Genomic DNA, 23345 nt, shown 5'->3' on the forward strand with positions numbered 1-23345 from the left:
TAATTTAAATTGAATTTTTGACATAAATTGATTATTATAAATACATCAGAACATGTATTTTATATTAAATTTATAATTTAATTCGTATCTCTAAACAACTAAAATGCACAGGAACACGTAATTATGTTGAACAAATAATATATTTTATGTATTAAAAATGTATCATAACTTGTTAAAGTTGAACTAATAATGTAATATAATACATCAAAACATGCAATTTAAGGTGAATAAATAACATAATTTGTGCTTTGAAAATGCTCCAGAAAGGTACCAGAACATGTAATTTAAGTTAAATTACTATAATTTGTATCATAAAGGTTACATGTGTTTTAAAAATTCAGAAAATTCATTTCAAAATACATCTAAAAGAATAAATCAAGAATATTTTTCCTAATTTCACCAAACAGTAAACTTATTTCACAGGAAAGAAAACTTTTGGAAACTCTTTCCATCTAGCTCGACTCACTGGGTGAGAAAATAGAAAAATAGATTTTTCTCAAAACTCTATTTTTGAAATCGATAGACGCGATTTCTAAAATTAAATGCTCCCATCTTAATAGAAATTTTGCACACTTTTTCTAGATAGAATTAACTATATACTTCTCTAAGTAGAGCTGAATAAATATTCTTCTAGATAGATAGATAGATATTCTTATAGTTAGATATACAGTTAGAGATAAAGAGTTGTTCTTACAATATTAATCTCTTACATAAAACAGAATAAAATAGATGGAACAGAAAAGAAGATCTACTAGCTTCCAATACTTCTAATAGAATTAGATACTTTTCCAGAAAGAATTAAATAAACATTAATTAGATTTACATAAATGAGGATTATTCTTAATAGAATTAAATAGATATTCCTCTAAATAAGAATAAAGATTATTCTAAATAGAATTAAACAGATATTCTTTCAGATAGAATTAAATATTACTGTTCTAGACAGAATAAATAGACATTCCTCTAAATTAGAATAAAGATTACTCTAAATAGAATTAAACAGACATTCTTTTAGATAGAATTAAACAGATATTCTTCCAGATAGAATTAAAGATTATTGCTCTAGATAGAATAAATAAATAGTCTTCTAGATCGAATCAAATAGAGGCTCTTAAATGTAACAGTACACTGTGATCACCGTTTATAAATGTGAAAAATGTTTAGGTTTAATTTACCAAACTCATTAATTTGAAAAACACGAACATAATAAAGCAAAATGGAAAAGCTAAACTAAATTTTATCGCTTTCTCAATTTCTTTCCAAATGACCTACTTCTTTTTCATTTAAAAATATAGTTCAGAACACTTTTATAAACTTTTTCTCAATCAGAATCAAAACTTTTTAGCTTTCTTCTGTGAACCTCAGCTCTAAAAACTATTTTCTTCTCGCAGAGAATTTAAACCAATTTTTCCTTCAGCTTTCATGGCTGATTTCGTGTTTTCTATAACTCTTCTTCTTTTCTTTCCTTTTTAACAAAAAAGAAACACTATTTTTTTTTCTCATTTCACCTGGCGATCATCTTTTTGGTAGGTGTAGCCAGAAAGCGTGACTTTTGTAGAAGGGAAAAAACATTTGATTTGAAGGGAAATAAAAATCCCTTTCTCTTGTGCGATAGGGATTTAACTGGGTCACAATTTCTATTGATGGCTACGTAATGGATTCTCTTTAAATATTAAATGCTTAATCAATGGTTTTGAAGAATGTTTTTGAAGTTAAGCCGCTCCTTTTGAAATTATAACACTAGAGAGTAACAATGGTGTATGTTTTTGTGAAATTCTTCATAAGATTCGTTATGGTTTATATCAACCAGTTTCAGCTATCTATACTTGATGTGGTTGTTAAATAACATTAACACACAAACCATCTCAGATCTATTTCTTTGATCTACATTTTTCAAAAATATAAATACTGGTAACCTTTTTATTTTTTTAAAAACTTAATTCGGTGAAATAAATATCTCAAATTTTGCTAACACTTTTATTAAAAAAAATTCCTGTTCTAAAATAAAATCAAAAGTGAATATTTTTATGCAATTTTTTTATAATATATTTATTAGTAGAAATCCCAACTACCCTAGCAAAATTTATAAAAAAAATTAGCAACCTGATTTTGTGTTTAATTTGAAATTTTGGTTGTAATGTGTATTTTATTGAATGCGACATAGAAATTTCTATAAATTCAAACACAAACATAATTTACAAATAAAAAAAAGTATTCCTGACAGAAAAGTTTCTTCTTAGAGAAAACAATAAATGCCTCTCAGTTTTATCTGGAAAATTTTCATGGAAACACTACAAAAAAACGTATCTATAGGGGAGAGTGGGGTCAATTGTAACATTTTTTACTTAACTATTTTTAAATAACCAAAAATCCAATATATTATTAGTATTAATTGACAGACGAGTAAAGTAGACTATCCTCTACTAGATAAAAAAATTTATACCTTATCTTAAATGTTATTGTATTAGTTATTAACAATTTTTGACAGTCGTGCACTTGTTACAATTGTCCCCACTTACGGGGTCAATTGTAACAGTTCATAAATTCAACTAAAACATAGTTAATTATACATATTATCATAGTTGTGATATATTTTTTTATTGATCAAAATAGTAGTGATATTTTAGGAGTAAAATTAATAATGAGCAGAGACCTAAAGGGTTAAACTTTTAACTTTAAGGGGTTAAAAATTTTAATTTATGTTGTGAAAGGTGACAAATAAAGTAATGCACATGCAACATAACATAAATGATATAGGAAACTATTGGTGGTTCTTAAACAGTTAAGTAAATGGTTTGTAAACATAAGATTATTTATTTTCAGCTGCTACAATCGTCCCTTTACTTATTGTTACAATCGTCCCTAAGACGCCATTTCAGCTTCATTTGTTAAAAACAATGCTAGTTAATTAACAAAACTAATTTTATTTTATTGAAATGTTCATTAAGGTGTCCACTTACATATTCGGTTAATAATTTTTATTTGTTTAAACAAAATTACTTTGTTACAATATAATATTCCAATACCAAAAAAAGTACTTACGTATCGTGAAAATATCTTTTGTGATGTAACTCTTTCAAAAGTACTTAAAAATGTTTGCCAGCAGGGGTGTACATGCAGATTTATTAAATACACCTTGTGCGCCACCTAGGAACCAAATCTAGAACCAGACACTCGAAATTTTCGCTCTATTACAATCGTACCCTGTTACAATTGACCCCACTCTCCCCCACTCCTAACTTATTGCTATGCTTTGGTGCCCTCATCATTTTATGCGATCGAAAAAGTTGTCAGACATCTGATACAGTAAGCCGGATAGGGAGAAACCCTTTTTGCAGCTCATGTAACAACCATGAGAGAAAGTTTAAAGCAGCAACTTATTTACCCATGTATAGTCTATCGATCTAAAGAACTCCTCCCACCACAGAATCTAGGGTTGTTTTCTATGAAAAGAAAGAAGAGCACATTTTAGAGAAAACTATTGATACTTCTCTCACCTACCCTAGGTTAAAACTTGTCTTAAATGCTTATCTTACAACCCTATTTCAAATCGTTCAATTTTATAACCATAGTCCCCGACATTGCTCTAGAAACACCCCGTAGAGAAGAGAAAGCCTTCGCACGGGTTACCATAAACGAGAAAGCCGTTCCATTAGTAGTCCGAATGTTGTGACATCTTTATAATTTTCTCCTCACAGCGCTGATTATGTTCTACTACTAACTACTGTCAGAATACTAAATTGATCAGTGCGGAGGCTTTCTTTCATTTTCTAGGAAGTGTTGGCTCTAGATCAGGGTTTCCCAAAGTGTGGTACGCGTACCCACAAGGGTACGGGAACAGTTCAGCAGGGTTACGCGTTGCTATGCGAAATATCTTACAACAAACGAAAATTTGAAAAACTTTTATTTAAAAACGAAGCTAGCCATAAAAATTTACGATTACGTATTTTTCTATTGGCTATTTTTTGCAGAGTTAACAGTTAATAATCAGTGGTGTCAACAGCCAGTTGTGATTTTTAACTTTTGTGCAATTTTTTTATAGTAAAAAATACATTCATTTTTTAATTAGTGGTACACAGTGTTACAACAAATTTAGAAAGGGTACATAAAAGTCATAAGTTTGGGAAACACTGCTCTAGACAATTGATGAAGGGAGTTCTTAAGATAGACTATGTTTCTAAATTTTTCTATCGGACTCAGGGGAGCCGTAGTGGTTCAGGGGATAGAGCGTTCGCCTGCCAATGAGGTGAACCGTGTTCGATTCCCGGTGACTGCTAGTCTATACGAATTCAGAACCCGGCTCGCACCGACCACAGTGATGACGTAAAATATCCTCAGCGGTAGACAGATCATGGGTTAGAGTCCCCTTGCCATCAGGCTAACCGTGGGAGGCTTTTATGGTTTTCCGCTCAAAGTAACGCAAAAGCTTAACCCAGAGGAAATGAACTCCTTGGTTTTGTATTGAGACAAACTAGCCTTCGTGAAAGACTTATTGATAGAATGACTAACCAGCATCTGCGTTATATGAAGAGAAAACTCACGAAAACTTCCCACGGTCAGCCCGGTGGCAAAGAGATTCTAACCCATGTTCCGTATACAACTGAGGATATTGTGGTTGGTGCGACCAGGGAGCAGAATTCAATTTTATCAGCCATCTCTAGGATTCGAACCTGGGCCACCTCATTGGGAAGCAAACGCTGTGAGCCATCACATCTTGGTTCAATTTTTTTTGAAAATAATTCATTTTATCTTGCAGCTTTTCTTCATTACTATTACGATTCAACATTAGGATCTAAAAAAAAAATACACTTCTTAAATAAATAACTTAATAGAATTAATTGTAGAACACTTATGATCATACGAGTCGCTCTGAAACTATTTAAATGAAGTTTCTATTTAACGTAAAATTGCTTTGCTTTATAACAGTTTGTATAAAAGCCCAATCATGTGAAAACTGATTAAAAGTAAAGATGCGTAATGTAGAAGAGAAATTTTATCACTTATTTCTTCGCTTATTACATCTTTCGGTATTAATAAAATACTAGACAAACTAATCCATCAATCTTTTTCATATGGATCAGACCTGAATTTACGCCAAAAAAAACGTCTGTAATAAGGGACAACTAGTCACCTTTTCCGTTTAAGACGTTAACTATTAATCACAAAAAACAAGCAGAGCTTATTATCACGCAACAGAACCGGTTAAACTCCTTTATGACTTCGAATATCAAATTTCGCGGCAAATATTTATAGAGAATCGGCAATTATCGTTTGGATTAATGAACAACTAGTTATCTTTTGCTCTTGTGACGTCATAAAGTTAACTGTTAATCGAGCGCATAGTCTAATAATAAATTTTATCCGCTAATTTGTTAATTAAATTTTATCCGCTAAATCTAAAAAAATACCAGTTTTGAAATGTATTTCTCCTTTTCACGCTAACAAACAAACAGAACTTTTTACAAACAAGCAGAACAGAGCCTGTTATGCTTTTTCACTTGGCTTCGAATATCAGTATAAGTCGGGACAAGTATTTACATAGAAAATATAATTGTAAACAGACATCAAGAGTTACCCAATGTCCTGTACAGTTTTTTTTAATTTTATTTATTTTTCTTATAATCAAACTATTATTTTAAACTGAATGAGACAATTCGGCGAACCACGGGTTGTTTTAGATTTTTGGTATTCTCTTACTATCTTCGATTTTTTATTTTTTTTAACGTTTTCCGAACAATAAAGCTCATTTTTTTTAATCTATTCAATTGTATTTAATATTCAGCTCAGTATATACAATTGACAAAATACGTTTTTCGGTATAATTTTAGATTTTAATAAAATGTTTACATTTTGAATGCGTCTCAAATGTTACGAATGTTTAAAGCTATAAATAAAACAATAAATGAGAGTAAACTTTAAAAATTTACTTTTATTCGAACATCTTTTAGGAAATAGAAGGAAATCACGTACAACGAAGCTATTATATATATATAGAATCATTGATTGATAATGAGAGCTTTTGATCGTTTGCCAGAACAAAATAGTGTAAAATATCGCTTGACCTTCACTTCTGACCCAGTTTAAAGAATGACAAATGACTCTATCCAAACAAATAGGGAAGGAGAAATTTAAACAAAAAATTAAAGTTCAACTTTTTTTTTTAAAAAAAAAATTGTAAATAATAGAAAAAGTATCAAAGGTTTTTCACATTGGGCAAAATAAAAACGAACTGAAATGCATGAACTCTTGTAATTGATATTGAGTAAATTGAAATTGAATTTAAATGTGTGAGTTATTATTGTTGACTTAATTATTAATACTTATTTTTTCATTTCGTATTGAGCAAATAGAAAATGAATTGAAATGTGTGAGACAGTACAGAGTTCATATGTAAGTGTAAAAAGATTAATAACTGGTGTAAATTTTGTTATAAAGAGTCTGAAAATGTCTTAAGATTAGCTTTCACTATTGAATTAGAATTTCATATCCGCCGCTTCCGTGCTTTGTAATCACGGTAATATTGTGCATTTTTTCCCCGTCGACCTCTTGAACCAGTGCTTGTGGTTGCCTCATCGTCTCGCCCTGAAAATGTATTTGTATCAATAATGTATGTAAATGCGTCATAATGTAATTTCAGAAGAGAAACAATCAATTGATATTCACAAGACCGTACCTTGACATAACCTTAAATCCGTCGCATTGTCCGTGGGATTGTTTTCACTCATTTTTTACAATTGTTATCCACTAAATTTAAAAATAAAAAATTCTACCCTATTAAATTATATGTGTATCAAATCAAACTAAAAAAATATTTTCAGAAAAACAATACTTTTATTATTTTTATGCTAGTGAGAACCATAACAATATGGAAATGAATGAGGGAAAACTGGATCCTACCACGTGATTTCCCGGCCAATAAAAATGTAGCGTTAAACGTTTAACGCAACCTTGTTGGAAGTCGCATAAGAAGTATAACTTCAAAAAAGTAACATCCAATATTTGATTTGAGAATTATTAAGTTGTAAATTTGTAGGAAAAAGTACGATACAGGGATGTAGTTGAAATTACGTATGCAGAAAGGGCTATGTTTGTTAATGAATTTAACACAAGAGGTTTTTTCGATATTTTAATTCCATGGGAAGTTATTGCAATTAAGTTTATTTTTATCACTTTTTTGGGCTTTTCGTTCCATTTTGCTTCGTGGCAAAAAATTTTATAAAATTTAGAAACTTGAGATGACGAATGTAAGTAGGAGAAGGTGCAAGGAATAGAACGGAACAGGAAACAGTTTTGACTGTTAGTTCGATAATTATTAACTGTTAAATTAGTAGAAAAAAATGCATGTTTGGTTGATCGATTGGTCAGCTTTATTTCTTTATTTTATACGTTCACGCGCGAGTAGATGTCAATCAAATACAGCGAGAGAAAAAAAGGGAAAGAGAGAGATTACATGTACCTTGAATAACTTTTGATGTAATATAATGATTCACGTTTAGAATTTTATCTTAATGGTTCAAAAGGGTGGACTCAAATAAGCTTATTAATTAGTGCAGCCGATAATTTAAGTTACGAAATTAGGCTCATACTTTCTCAGAATAAACATTCTTTTTTTTTTTTTTTTCAAGTTATACTTCTTATACGACTACCAACAAGGTTGCGTTAAACGTTTAACGCTACATTTTTATTGGCCGGGAAATCACGTGGTAGGATCCGGTTTTCCCTCATTCATTTCCATATTGTTTTGGTTCTCAGCAGCATAAAAATATTGTTTTCCTATAAATATTTTTTTAGTTTGTTTTGATACACATATAATTTAATAGGGAAGTATTTTTTATTTTCAAATTTAGTGGATAACAATTGTAAAAAATGAGTGAAAACAATCCCACGGACAATGCGACGGATTTAAGGTTATGTCAAGGTACGTCTCTTGTGAATATCAATTGATTGTTAGATTTTCTCTTTTGAAATTACATTATGACGCATTCACATACGTTATTAATACAAATACATTTTTCAGGGCGAGACGATGAGGCAACCACAAGCACTTCCACTGGTTCAAGAGGTCCACGAGGGAAAAATGCACAATATTACCGTGATTACAGAGCACGGAAGCGAGCGGAGCAGGAAAAAGAGTCGCTGAATAGAACTAGTGATCCTTCTACGACTGCTGATTCTTCTACAATCAACGTCGCAGGTTACGAAGCTTAACTTCTTCCTCGCGGAGGGACTCCACGCACTACTTTTTTTTTTCCTTCTCGACGGATTCGGATTTCTGACCCCCCCCCCTCAATATGTAGGGTATAGCCGTAATCTGGGAAATACGGTCAACATAGTTTGGTCAGGACAGCGATCCAAAGCTTAGACTCCTTAATGTAATTTTACTTTTTGCGTATTTGTCCTATCTCGGATACTTTTTAAGAAGGTTAAAAAATGGGTGCACACAATTATAAAATTCGTTTATCCAAAGATAATTCCATGCAAAAAATAAATTTCACTAAATATTTATTATTTTGTGTTAAATAACAGTCAAAAATTTTTGAATTGTAAAGTACACAATTTTTAACGTCATTTTAAATTATATAATTTAACATGGCAAAATACAAAATTTGAGTGAAATCGGTGGCATAGAACTGAAATCGAATTTTAAAGAAGTTGTGTATTTAAAATTGGATATCTCAGAAACTATTCAAAAGATCTTGCTCAAATTTTGCCATGTAAAATTATATACTTTAAAATGATGTAAAAAATTTTATAACTTATTGGAACTCAAAATTTTTTCGACTATCATATGAAATATAAATATTTACTGAATTTTTTTTTTTGTGTGGAATTATCTTTGGATAAACGAATTTTATAATTGTATGCACCCATTTTTCAATTTTCTTAAAAAGTTCTCGAGATTTGGCAAAATGTGTAAAAAGTAAATTAACATAAAGGTGTCTAAACTTTTGATTGCTCTCTTGACAAAACTATGGGAGCCATATTTTTCCAATTGCGGCTACCCCCTATATTTGGGGAGTCAGAAATCCGAATCCGTTAGAAAAAAAAGGTATGCTTACTTAAATAAAAAAAAAAAAAAAAAAAAAAATAAATAAATAAAAAAAAAATAAAAAAATAACGTTATTATGTATAATTTCGTAACTTGAAATATCGTCTACACTAATTAATTAGTATCAATGTCACTAAGGTATTTTTTTTAAGGTTCTCGATCCTTGCTCTCCTTATCTGTTTTCTGTAAAACTTGTGTTGGACTCTAAATTATGCCTTAAACTCACGGTATTCCTGTTCGTCTGTTGCAGCCTGAGAGCTCTAACCAGTTTCCTTTGATGACCAAGCCTCGGTGTCCACCACGGTGTGTGTCTCCTTCCTCCACCAGTATTTTTCAGTTTGCATACTCTACATGCATCGATAATTTTGTTCGTTGCATCGTTAATGAATGTGTAGAGCTCGTCCACGCTCTCAATCAAGTTTGGATCACAGCTATCCATAAGATTCTTAAGTCTAATTCTAAGGCCAATCCAGTTTAACCGCTTGAATTTGATGTTACCACTTGTACCGTACCAGTCCTGTCCCGGGTAGTCCTCAACTCAACTGTGATTAACGCGTGGTCCGAGCAAGTGATGTCATCATAAACCTTGAAATTCCCCAGGTTATGAACATTGGTAACAAAAACATCAATCCAACTTTGCCCTATAACAGAGTTGAATGTTGGTGGACAAGTAGGATAGTTGAGGACCTTTAAGTTGTGGGTATTAAAGAAGTCCAAGAGTCTTTCACCTCGAGCATCCGACCTTGGTCCCCACACTGTGGACTTAGCGTTAAAGTAGCCGCCAATAATAATTTTGGCCGCAGAAACTCTGGTTAACAAAGCGTCCAAGGTGGTAAAATTTTCAGAGGGATCCTCGTTCGGTGAAAGATAAGTAAAGACCAGGACGAAGCTGGACTCGTCGATATCAAAAGAGACTGCCACTATGTCTCTTTCATTGATAATTGGAAACACTCTCTTAATTCTTGTGTTGGTGAGAATCGCGGCTCTAGGCCTGTCCCTGGCAGCACGTATAGTCCAAATTGCTGAAAAGCCAGTGATAATATCATCGTGATTGTAATAGGGTTCATTCAGGCTCATAATATTAATATCAAGTTGAACAGCATCTTCTCTTAATTGTTGGATCGCTTCAACAGAATGATGCAAGTTAAGGTGTCCCAGTCTAAAATTTTAATTATCGTTAGTAACCACAGTCAGTTCTTTTTGATACGTATTGTTGGGCTCTAGCATATTGCGTGCATGTTCTGTTGAAAGGGAATGATTGGTATCAATATCTAAACCAAATTTTCGATCAGCAGTATCACAGTGCACACAGAAATAGTCGTTTCTGCAGTGATCTCCTACACGATCACCAGAAGAGCAGTTTCTACAGATCTTCTCGGCTTTGCGGAATTTGGTCAGGTGTCCAATGGCAGCACACCTATAGCACTGCCTGACATTTAGCGATTCCTCAAATCTATATCGCTTCCACCTCAAATTTAACTTATCTCTATATCTTAGTTTATAAAAGGTCTCCGGCTTCACCTCCAACAGCCAGTTTTTCTTTCCGTTCCTGGGTTTGTGCGACGTTTTCTCCCTCACTTCCTCTCCCTCTAATTCAATATTCTGTCTAGTGAGACCCTCTATTAGTTCTTGCTCATCAATCTCATCATCAACACCAAAAAATGATGATAGTGGGTGGCCTAAGTTTGGGGGGGGGGGTCCCAAAGTGTATTTTTCTGTTAGTCCCTTTATCCGCATCTCATCATTTTGTTTTTCAAGATCATCCGCCGTCTCAGTTTGGATTAGAACCCCTCCATAGTTAATATTTGATATTCGCTTGATGCCGATGCGCAAAGTGGTGAGTCCAATCCATGAAGCAGATCTAAGTCTTATCAGATGTAATCCCTTCAACAGTAGGTCTCATTATGGCAATATGTTCTTTAGTTTGTTCTCCATGCGTAAACTGTCGACTTCTACCCCTCTTGACTATATCCGCATATGACCGGCTTGCCACTTCATTTCTCTTACAATTTCACTCTATTATAGGATCCAACACTGTCTTGTTCAGCTCTTGGAAACTGTCAAGCTTGAACTGAAGTAGGGCAATTTGTGTCTCCTGTTTAGCAGTAAGAACAATCGGTTCAGTCAACAGACCCATAATTGCATCCCTATCAGCCATCAGCCTTTATCATTCTATTCTCTTCATTTAGAATAATTGATTGGTCCTCCTCTTCCAGATCGACTGTTAGTACTTGTCCCGTGTCCGTCATCGTCAATTGGTAAACAAACAAACAATGAATCAGCTGGGCAATCAATCAATCAGTAACATGCAATCAGCGTAAATTGATCAAAATAGTCACTCATCAATCGCATGGATGTCAGCTAAATATTCAAAGAGTAAACAATACTCACTCGGATTTCGTTGACATAATTCAAAGCCGGTTGCTATGACGTCACCACAATCCTTAAGTAAACAATCAAGAAGTCACTCAAGTACTTGTATAATAAATATGATGGCAAAAAACAGCCTCTAAGCAATCAATTTCTTATAAAAACAGCACTCAACGAAGAAGAAATCAGAAACAAAATAGTCAAGATTACCTTGTGATGTTGAGGATAATCAACGTGGCGAAATCCAGCGTCGCCATCTTGAAAACACTGCTAATTAATTAGTATATTCGAGGTCAACCATTCGAACCATTAAAATTGAATCCTAGAACGTGATGATCCGTTTCTTTTGGCCGCACTGCGCAACTAAAAATAATAAATGAGTAATTAAGGCGTTTTGGAGGATTAAAATAAAGTCGGCCTTACACGCCACTTAGTAAAATTAAATTCGAAGAAGCTTCTGGAAAATTCTATTCCTTCATTAACCCGCATACTTAACAAAAACAAGATCGGTTTCATTGAAGAATAACATCTATTATTTAAGTGAATTAAGGAATGACTGCTTTGAACCAAGAAAAGTCATTAATAATGGCACTTACAACAAATATTATTTGATTTCGTGCAAGTCATGGAGAATAGAATTATCAGAAAAATGAGGACAAAGCAGATTAAAGTATGATCAGATGAAATTTTAAAGAGTTTTCAGCGATTCTGATATTTCTATAAGAAATAGGAATTTTTATTTTATAACCGACGTTGAACAGCAGACACAATTCTGAGTTTAGAACTATCATACTATCAATGCTCGTTTCCGCAATTAAGTAATTTTGAACCCAGGTCAAACATCGAAGACATATTAGGACTTTAGGAGGAACCAACCGGCATTTGCGCATCATGAATAGGAAAACCTCCCCTGTTTGGCTCGACGGAAATAAGGATTCTAAGCCATGACCTGTTTGCTACTGGAGATATTTTATGTCAGCACTGTGGTGGTCGGTGCGAACCCGAAGCATAATTCGTATCATTCCGCCACTGTTGAGATTCGAATTCTTTATCCCCAGAGCCACCGCGGCGCGAGCAAAAAGCCACTCCACAGGGAGAGACTGGAAAATACAGGGCATTTAAAAATCACTTAAAATAACAGAGAAAATGAAGGGAATTTTGATTTTTTTTTCTTTAGAAACTGGGAAAATACAGGGGATTTTGTTTATTTTTGTCTCTTAAAAAATGGTGATCACTCAAAGCGCAATCTGTGGGACATTTAACCATGATATTTCAGCTGTGCTAAACTATTTCATTTACTACAGCATTATTTAAGTAAGTTCAGCTGTTTTTCCAGCAATTAAAACTAATAAATATAGCCCAATATAGCTCATACAGAGTTGTTTCCTTTTAATATATATTGTGTATAATAAGTATAGGGAATTGGGCTCTGTTCAGGGGTTGATCCAGATTTTAATATTTTGATGATAAAAAAATACTTGGGTGAAAATTTCAATAATCATGTGAAATATTTAATTTTGACTGCTACTAACGTTTATTATCAAAATAGAAATAAACAGTAATTTGATAAATATTAATTTTAATTCTTTTTAGCTTATTAAAAGAAATCAACAGCCGACCAACCTGTGTAGGGGGCAGGGAACTGTCCTTGCATCAGAAAGGTCCTGGGTTCGAATCCCAGGCAAGGCATGTCCTTTCTCCTTTGCGTGTGAATGTGACCCGCCCTATAAACGGGTTGTGTGAATGGCGTGGCAGAAGTCGAATTCCTGGCCATAGATGCCGCCACTGAAAAAACAGGAACACTCGCACCCCCACTGCCTAAACAAGCATACGAAAAAAAAGAAGAAATCAACAGTAAAACTATAATAAAAATGATGTAAGCACAGCACGTATTCGAAACCATTGCATAAGTGAAGCTTTTTCGAGGGGGGGGGGGAGGACAATTCATATGAATTTAATTGTGAAAGGGGCGTATAATCGACACCTATTAATGGATATCAGCACTTTAAATGATGTGTAAAAGTCGATATATTTGGGAAAGGTTTATAATGAGTTGTAATGTTCTAAATTGGAAATGAGACATAACACACTTTATTCATCACATAATCTTTTAATGTGGATTGACAGAATAAAATTCACATAAAGCTAAAATCTACCATTAACAATTTATAAATTTATCATTTCATTAGACTTGCTTTTTTCAATTTGTAATAAGCAGCAATTTTCCTTCATTGAAATTTCAATAAAAAGCAGGAAAAAAAAAAGAACGGTTATATTTTTTGACTAGAAAGCCACTCACCCAAGTAAAGCTTTCAGTACTTTAATATGGTCACACACATAAAACAACAAAAGGAAAATAAGAACATAAAAATAGAATTCATATACATAAAGTTTTGGTATGATGAAATACGTACAAATAGAATTCCTAAATAAAAAAAAAAACAGGAAAATAAAATTCCAATTAAAAAAAATTAGAATTCCTAAAAAAAGAAAAATGGAATTTCTATGTAAAAAACAACATGAAAATAGAATATCCATCTAAAAAATTAGAATTCCTAAAAGAAAGGAATATGGAATTCCTGTATTAAAAAACAACATGAAAATAGAATACCAATCTAAAAAATTAGAATTCCTAAAAATAAAAAACGGAATATGGAATTCCTATATAAGAAAGAATAAAAAATTCCTGCTCATAATATTAGTGTAAATTGCTTTCTTTTCAATTTAATAATTGAAAACTAAAATTGAAACAGCAAATACATCCTTTATTACAGTCTACTCAAAGTTCTTTTTCAAAATACTTGATAATATAAAAAGAATAACAAGATTAAATGTGTTGCATAATAATTCTATTACATAATTACAGTTCTCATAGTTTGTATCTTCTATACATAGTGTTTATTTTTCAGTCATTCATTTATGGCGGTACATTTGAAAAAAAAAAAAAAACAGGCCAAAATAGTTATATATTTGAATTTGATCTTACGAGAAATAGTACAAAGAACTGTCGAAGAAATGTATTCGTACAGCTTGTTCCCTTTTGCAGCAAGCAAAGCTTATAAAAGTGAGTTGAACCAGAAAGTAGTCTATTTTTATACAATTAACAACACAGTTGGTGGTTCATTCAATACATTTAACAAATTGAAAGTAGTAGTGTATAAAGGTCCCAGGTTACATTAAAAGAAATTTCTCAGAGAAAGATTTCATTTTGTCTCTTTTAGCTATACAACATTGCAAAGTCTTTAAATTTTGAAGAACTTAGTAGATGAAGGCACTAAATGGCAGAATGGACTTTTCGTTTGAAAATAACGAATTTGTAATAATTTGTTTCTCATGCACTATTTTTCAAAAAAATTCACATTTTAGCACAGCAACTTCATGTATTTTAACAGCACACAATAACAACTTACAAAAGAAAGGTGTTTTTATTGAGAATGGGACCGTCGCCAACTTGGCGACAAAAGTCTTATTTACCTTCCCCCAGTTTCAAAGCTCTAGTAGATGCATCATGAAGTGAGATATACTACTAGAAGCTTGTCGACTTTCTTCCAACAAAAAGGAAGTGCAATGGACCATTTTGAATTTGATTGAAGCATCTTTTGTACATACAGAATCTCATAGTTTAATTTAAAGGAAAAATAGTGCAATCTGTCTTTTGGCAACAAAAGGAAAGTGGAAAGACTGCAAGAGCTACAACGTGAACACTTTAAATAGGTTTCAAGGATTCGTAGGTTTAACCAATCGGGAACTTACAGGGATAACCATTATATAAAATTTAAAGTCAATTTACTCAAGATCAATGTTACTTAGATCCTTTATACACTAAGAACTCAAATTGTTATAAAGAAAAATATATGATGAGAAAATCCAACATTACGTCCATCATACAAGGATTGTTATGTAAAGATATTAGCACATAAATTGCAAAAAGAAAAACACTTATTTCAGGCAATGGGTGGTTTTTTAAATGCAAAAGAAACCTGATCAGAAATTTCTTAACTTGTAAAAAACAACATTACGTTATACAACATTATGTCTATCTTACAAGGAATAGTTATGTTAAGAAATAGCACATAAATTTTTAAAAAAATCACTTTCTTCATGTGTGGTTTTTGAATGTAAAATAAAACCTGATCTGAAATTTTTTTTATATGTATTAAAATTAAATAAAGGTACAAAACGGACCCGAAATTTAACATTTATTTAAATACTTAACTGTGACATTTATTAAAGTGAAAACATGTCTAGGCAGATTTACGGCAATCTGATTATTTTAATAATCTTGCGGGGAAAAAATAGTTTTTATAGCCCAATGAATTAAAAATCCGATATTAACATTATTTATCCAATATAGAAATTTTACAATATACATTCCTTATAAGCACACAAAATTCGAGCAACCATAAAAATATATATGAAACAACAATAACATCAAAAATACATTATAACTCATTTTTATCACCGAAACACTTATTGCGTTATGTACAGGGTGAAAAGAATGTTGATCAATATAAATTTAACATTCAACATAATCTATACAGATGCACAAAAAACAGACTATTACAATTTAGTTGAAGTAAAAAGCACAGCATTTTAGTACAACCAGATAACTACTGCAATCAATTCTTCGTTTATTTCGTGTCTAAGCACCCAATTCTTTTGGTAGGTGATAATGCTTTGCCAGCAAAATAACATCAGTCGAAATCTCTCTCACGGTTAACATAATTGCATTTTTCATGTAAAACCTATCACAACTTATGCTTTTTTTCCTGGCAAAACATATTCTACATTACTGAAAAAGAATAAATGGTCTTAACTGAAAGAATTTTACAAGTTGTACATAATTTTTACTCCACTGGCTTTCCATCAACAAAACGTGCATTCCAGAAGAAAAATTTATTCCACATATGTCTTTTTTTCCCATGTTTCTCCTGATGAAACATACAGTTTGCCATTAACCCCTTAACTGCCGAGTAAAATTTACGTGATTCACTCCCCAGTGCCACCGTTTTTCGCTCAAGTGAACTTTCTTACGCTGTGTTTTGGTGGGGTAAAATGATGTACGCGTTGCAATTTAAAAACAGTTTACTTTTACAAGACAAGAAAAAGGAAAGAAAGAAAATACAAAATTTAAATTAAATAATAAAAATACAATATAAAAGATGTTAAAACTTAGCTGTTGTATGATAAATCCTGAAACATGGTTGTACACATAAACCAACATCACATTCATTGCACTGATAGCGGGATTCACGACGAATTTTTTTCTTCAACAAACAGCACATTTTCGCGATGCATTTGAAGACGTTGATGGAAAGAATAAAAAGCACCAAATACACACGGGAAATGAAATCGAAAAAAGAATAAACCCGACCTTACTCAAAAAGAGACAAGCAAACGATTAATACGATATCACTTTTCCATAACATCCTTTTCCCATTCCTCCTCCGAAATTAGTAATATATTTGCAAAACAAACACTTTCAAGGTCATTTTACTGCATTCTGAAGTAGGGGTGTAGTTCTATTAATAGCAGCGCAATGCAAAGCATCGTACTTCGGGAAAGCGTATATATACGCCTGCGACAGTTAACACATCGTCTGGCCGAGACGTATATATACGCCCGCGGCAGTTAAGGGGTTAAAAATAAGGAAGTGTAATCAATCCGTGTTACCATAACATAGTTTTTCTTCTGGAATGTATGTTTTGTTGATGAAAAGTAAGAAAGAATAACGTAAAATTCCTTCAGTTAACAGTGAATACATATGTAAGACCATTCACACTTTTCTTATAATGCATATCAATTAGTTCAAAAATTATGCTAATATAGTAGGTTTATTTTATTTTGAAAGCTATTTAGTTTTAAGAATTCCCATTTTGACTTAACCCTGTTTTTCGAAGCTCGGTCGCAAAGGAAAATAAGTACTCACACAATGTGATGATGTTAAACTAGGTATATAATTTTGTAGTGCAAAATTATCTAGGCTTTTTTAGAACAGACAAAAAACTTAAATATTTTAAAAGTTATTATACTTTTTCAAAAATCCCTAATTTGGCAACTTTCCCACCTAAATGAAAATTATCAAAAGCACTGCCTTATTCTTAGTTTTCGCAAATTTGCATGAGCCCAGATAATGCAGCATTGGAGTAAATTTTTAAATAATAAAAAATTAGACCAAAACGTTTTTCATTTTCACAAAACTGTGGAGTTTCTCCATACTGACGTTTTGCACCATTTTCAAAATAACATCGCTGGCCTTATATAGGCTAAACTTGACCGAACTGCCTTGAGTAACAACTGCAATCTCACTGCAGTTAAATAGCATATTATTCGCAAAAATGTCTAATTTCATATTACGACAGAGCTTTCAAAAAACAGCCTTAAGCAAAAAATCAACAAACAAAATCAGAATTCATCTTTTTATAAATTATCTTCATAATAATGTAATTATAAACAATTTACTACAAAATGAAAATACCAAATGAAAGCAGTTTTATTATAATTTCCCTAACTATGAGTTTAAGCAATGACAATTTTTTATCAACATTTTGGATGAACAGATGATGAGTATGATGACAAATAAAGGTTAATTTATTATTTTACAAATATCAATGTTTTTTTTTTAAATTTAATTTATGTAGAGTAAGTTGACAGTTATACTCTGTTATTAGTTGTTTTACACAGCTTAACATGAAAATTTACTAAATGCATAATTTAACAAAAATAATCAATAAAATAAAGAGGAAGAAATAAATATCAGTGTTATGTGTTTTAATGCTTTGGCGCTTCTAAGTGCATTGAATAACCTTAAACGAACTAATTATACAGATTTTATTAAAATTTTATACATATTTTTAATAAATACTTACACAGATTAAATAAAAAAGTTAAGTGAATCATTGTTCGATATTAATTAAAAAAAATTTGGTGTTTTTATTCACTTTAAATGGACTATTTTTGGAATAAATATTACTTGTTATCACAAAAAATTAATGTTTCAACTTATATATAGTAGTTGAAGGCATTCATACTAGCACTAGAGTTTTTTCCTCATAAAATCAACTTAAATAACTGTTTGCAAAAGAATATCTTACAACAATATCTAAAATACCTTTTACACAAAAACAAAAGTTATTGACAACAAAATCACATAAAATTACTCTTATTTTGTTAAAAAAAAATTTCAACATGCAATCTTTCAATTTTATGTAAAATAAATGTATTCAAGTTTTCAATAGATTGCGTCATGAGCAAGTTGCAATGACTGCCATTCACCGAATTGACTGTGCAAAATGTGTAAAATAATATATAATATTAAATTGACCCGTATTTTTTTAAAGTACTTTTTAATAAGAATTTGTTCATAAACACACAAAATATTCAAGGAATGTTGTAAATTATAAATACAAATTTGCACTAACATGATTACAACTTTATGATTAACAATAATTATATTTCTTTCATTACATTAATTTGTCCCAATTTTCTTTACAACAACAACAACACAATAGGACAAAGAATAGACTTCCAAGTTTGAAACCTGCATTTTACAACTCCAAAGCCTCATGGTGAGTTTTGAAAAAATTCTCTTTTTAAAGTGCACCTGTCCATTGTACTTGCATAATAGGTTCTGGATTCACAAAAGATAGCTCAATTAATGTCTTCAATGCATGCTTGAAAATAGCGAAACATAAATGCAAAACAATAAAGACAGTTCTCTAAAAGTAAAACATCACAATGTTCAAATATTATTATCTTAGCTTTCATTTTCATTTTGGTCTTCTCCTAAATATACAGTCCTATACTGTTTCTTCTGAAAAGAGATAAATAAGGAAAATGTAATCATTCAATATGATAGCATTAATAGTGCAGAAATTTTTATTGCATTTCTACATTATATCTTATAACTGCAAGGTGTGGCTAATAGTTTCCGATCTATTACACCCGAAAATATTATTGTGAATTACATACCAATTAAAAATGTTTTGAAGTAACCTGCAATGAACCTCTGTACTGAGCTGTAAATGCTTCAGAAACAACTTTTTATGTTTGCTTAAGGAATGCGCTTTCCTGATGATCTTGTAATCATCATGCAAATCTGTGCATTTGTAAATGTTTCAGGAAAAACTTTTAAGGTTCTCTTAAAGAATGCTCTTTCCTCGCAATATTGTAATTATCATGCACTTCTGCGCTCAGCTGTAAATGTTTCAGGAAAACTTTTAAGGTTCTCTTAAAGAATGCTCTTTCCTCGCAATATTGTAATTATCATGCACTTCTGTGCTCAGCTGTAAATGTTTCAGGAAAAACTTCCAATGTTCTCTAAAGGAATGCTCTTTCCAGGTGATCTTGATGTCTAGTCGACATTTTCAAAGCTTGTTCTTTTTGCAAATATTTCAGCTTCAGAAGCAAAAAGTTTGCAAGAGGTTTGTCCAAGGAGTATGTTGAACGATTCAAAAAATTTGATATAGGAACATGGTTTAAAGTTGCTCAAAGTTATTAAATTAAGAGAACATTAGCATCAAAAATTGAGAGTATTACCAACAAGGACTTAAAAATTGTTTCTGAAATTTTAAAATCCAAGTAAGGAGATACATTTTGGCAGGTGGAGGTTACTTCGAAGTTCATTGAATAGGTATTTTGTTTACACAATATTTCCGTGAAATACTAAATCAGCCCTGGAAATCAATAGCCACACCTTACTGTTTAACTGAAAGTTTAATATTAATAATATACTTACTCAATATTAAACTAAACAAGAAAAAGATGAAAAATATAAAATATATTTTACTAACTAATTAATCAGTAGTTTCATTTAACTGGGTTCTCAAAAAAAAAAAAAAAAAAAAAAAAAAAAAAAAAAAAAAAAAATTGTTCCCCAGTGTAAGTTTTTAAGTTACAAAATATATCTAGTTTATAATTTTGAAAATCAAAACAAACTGTTTATTTAAATTGGTAATTCAATGCAAATACCTAAATTTGTAAACATATTTTTTTCAGTGTTTTAGAATGAAATTTGAATATTGCAGAGCATGTGAGAAAATTATTTACATGTGAATATTAAGTGAGAGTGCTATTTACATACAGGATACCTTACTTTCGGACAAGAAGAAGAATATTGTGAATCACATTGCAAGAAGATTTTTAATAACAAAAGTTAAGCTGGGAAAAAATTGATAAAATAAATTATCATGCATACTAAAAGAAAATCAATCAATAAAAAAAGCTTATGTGCAAGCACTAATATTATTTAATGAATCGTACAAAATACATTTTAGCCCAATTGAAACAGTTTTTAGATAGTATCTGAACTTGAGTTGAATGGAACTGTAAAGTGCTTAGTTACAACTAATTTACTATTTTTTAAAGCTATAAGAATTAAAGAATTTATCGATGTAAAATGCTGACTAGCACAACCCATTTTGAACATGACAGAAAAAGCATGTAAGTGAACTGTTGATGAGAAGTTAACATAGCTAAATTTAAGTTCGCAACATTGACTATAGTCAACTCAAAACTATATTTCAAATGAAAAATACAGCAATAAGAATACAGCCCTCTCAAATAAGAATTGTTCAAAATTGTTGAAGAACTAGAGCTGGCGAAGTGCAAGCATTGATTTTTTTTATAAAGAGATTCGATAAGAACTATACCTTGAAGAATGGACGGTATTGGGTTCGAAGACCTACACTGGCATCAATTAGCAGGTGTCCAAGAGCCTTCCAGGGCCTCAGTTTCCTCCCACTCAAACTCCTGAACGAACATTTTAAATAAATGTTTTCACCTCGCATAATAAAAATAGGTTCATTTTATATGGAACAAAAAATTATTACTTTAAAAAGCAAAAATTTTATTTTCAAAATAAGACCTAATAATAAAAATAAAATAAGTCAGGATGTGTTATGCTTTTTTGAATACAAACTATTAATGGTAGCTTTAGATTTTCAAAGACAAAAAAATGTTTTTGTGAAAAATAAATATTTTTTTTTAAACTGTTAATATGGTTTTTTTTGAAAAGTAAAAAATACAATCAGTTGGACCTCTATTTAACAAAATCACTAAATCCCGATAATAAGTTAGTTACAGAAAATCACCTTCTGAAATACTTAAACAACACAAAACAGGTCTTAAATTCATAAACACTGGGCATAATTAAAACAGAAATAGATACACCTTTATCTTGTAAACTAGTATCTACTATTTATTTTTATAAATCTTAACCATAAAATAAATCTGCATGAAAATCAAGAACAAAGCAAAACAATATCTAGGATCATGTTACATACATTTTCAACTAAAACTAATATTATAAAAGTAATTTTAACTAAATAATAACTTTCAACTAATATTATAAAAGTAAATTTAAGCATACATTACCACAAGCGTTCTTAAGTTTAATTGCTACTGATAAAATCCGCTACTTTTGTCTGAGTTTTTCGTTTGAAATGCAAACAAAAAGGGAAAGGGATTTTACTTTCTATAAAAACGATTTCAAAAATCAATTCAAGGTCATTTCCCAAATAATAAATGAGTTAACAAGTTAACATGAGTTAACATGAGTTTTCCAAACATAAAATGAGTTAACAAGTTTGAAATGTTCTGAAATAAATTGGGAAATAAGGAAAGTGGATCTCAAAGAATAGTTCGTTAAATAGAAAATTCACTTTGCTATTTTGAAGATACTTTACGAGATTTCCAAAATATTATTGGTTCCTCAAAAAAATCTCAAAGTAGAGAGATTCTCAAAATGGAAGTTCGTTAAATAGAAGTCCAACTGTATTTAATTTACCATAATGATAATTTTTCAATATAGTCACCATGTATTTCATTTAACGCAGAAGAGTCCTAATAAATTAAGTTTTGCATACTCCATGGAAAACTTACATCACATTAACTCTCAAATGGATTAAAACTTACAAATAATTCTTTTTTAAATAATTTAGATTAGAATAACATAATTCAAAATAACTTTTTAATTGTATATTTTGTTAAATCAAAGAGATAGAACTGAAAGGTAATAATGTGTTGTTATAGTAAAAAATATAATTTATAGGTAATTGAAGTTTAATTAATTGTTTTTAATTAAAGCTTATGGTAATAGTTCGCAGTATTTAAACTATAATTTCTTAATTGATTTTGAATGGCCAATTCCTAAATGGAAGTGAAAATCAGAACTTGATGATTTATACAGTAGGGAACCGATTATCCGGAACGATCGGGACCATCGCTATTCCGGATAACTGATTTTTCCGGTTTTCTGAATCGCTACAAAAGCCGTTTTTTTATTGTTAAACCCAACCAAAAAAAAAAAAAACAAATTCGGAAATAATCTTAAAAAGAAGAAAAACAATGAAGTAATACACTAATGATTATTTCCAAAATGATGGTAAGGTGAACATCTTTCAAAAAAGAAAGAAAAATCCTAAAATCTTATGAGGAAAAGAACATTTTTTAAAAAAAATGGAGGGAAAATTTATCGAATTTCGTTCCGGTTGTTTGGTTTTCCGGTTTTCTGATTTCCGGATAACGGGTTCTGTACTGTATTATTAGAATAGTAATAGCAGAATTGTAAGTTTGAAGACTTGATGATAAAAGGAGTTAAAGTTTTTTAACAGTTAAGGGAAAAAGTGTTTCTATAAAAGTACTTATAATATTTCTTAATTTTATTTCACTCATAAATTACTCAAAACGAAACTGTAAGCTGAACTGTGTGGAAAAAAAAGTTGAAACTTCTCATAACTAAAACTCAATACACTATTTAATCAATATTTCAAGTAAGCTCTAATGTTTTCATTTCAAATAAACTTTAAAAAGTTTATACTCTAACATTTCCGTGAAAAATATTAAAAAACAAATATTTATAATTTTAGTATAAAATTCAGAAATGAGATCATTGCATATGCTTAAACCAAAAGTTATTAGTAAGCAA

The 23345-nt window shown here is 30.9% G+C and overlaps 1 protein-coding gene and 1 long non-coding RNA gene across 3 annotated transcripts in view; one reads left to right on the plus strand and one right to left on the minus strand.

Moving 5' to 3' along the window:
* The first annotated feature begins 7831 nt into the window (after window positions 1–7831).
* Window positions 7832–8244, plus strand: LOC147805285 (uncharacterized). Its single transcript, XR_015428536.1, has 2 exons — window positions 7832–7918; window positions 8018–8244. It is a non-coding gene; the product is annotated as an uncharacterized LOC147805285 (long non-coding RNA).
* Window positions 8245–18912: 10668 nt separating this feature from the next.
* LOC107441090 (endosome/lysosome-associated apoptosis and autophagy regulator family member 2) overlaps window positions 18913–23345 on the minus strand; it is a 66139-nt gene continuing 61706 nt past the window's right edge. The window contains exons 21-22 of one of the 2 annotated variants that reach the window (XM_043039662.3): window positions 21070–21169; window positions 18913–19232 (exon numbers count right to left, since the gene is read on the minus strand). In XM_043039662.3, coding sequence (XP_042895596.1) covers window positions 21113–21169 — 57 coding nt within the window. In that variant the 3' untranslated portion in view covers window positions 18913–19232; window positions 21070–21112. The remainder of the gene's footprint in view (window positions 19233–21069; window positions 21170–23345) is intronic. The other variant, XM_043039663.3, reaches the window with a different exon arrangement.

Source organism: Parasteatoda tepidariorum, chromosome 8 (genome assembly GCF_982258835.1).
Source record: "Parasteatoda tepidariorum strain Cologne lab strain chromosome 8, Ptep-v5.0, whole genome shotgun sequence".
Taxonomy (NCBI): Eukaryota; Metazoa; Arthropoda; class Arachnida; order Araneae; family Theridiidae; genus Parasteatoda; species Parasteatoda tepidariorum.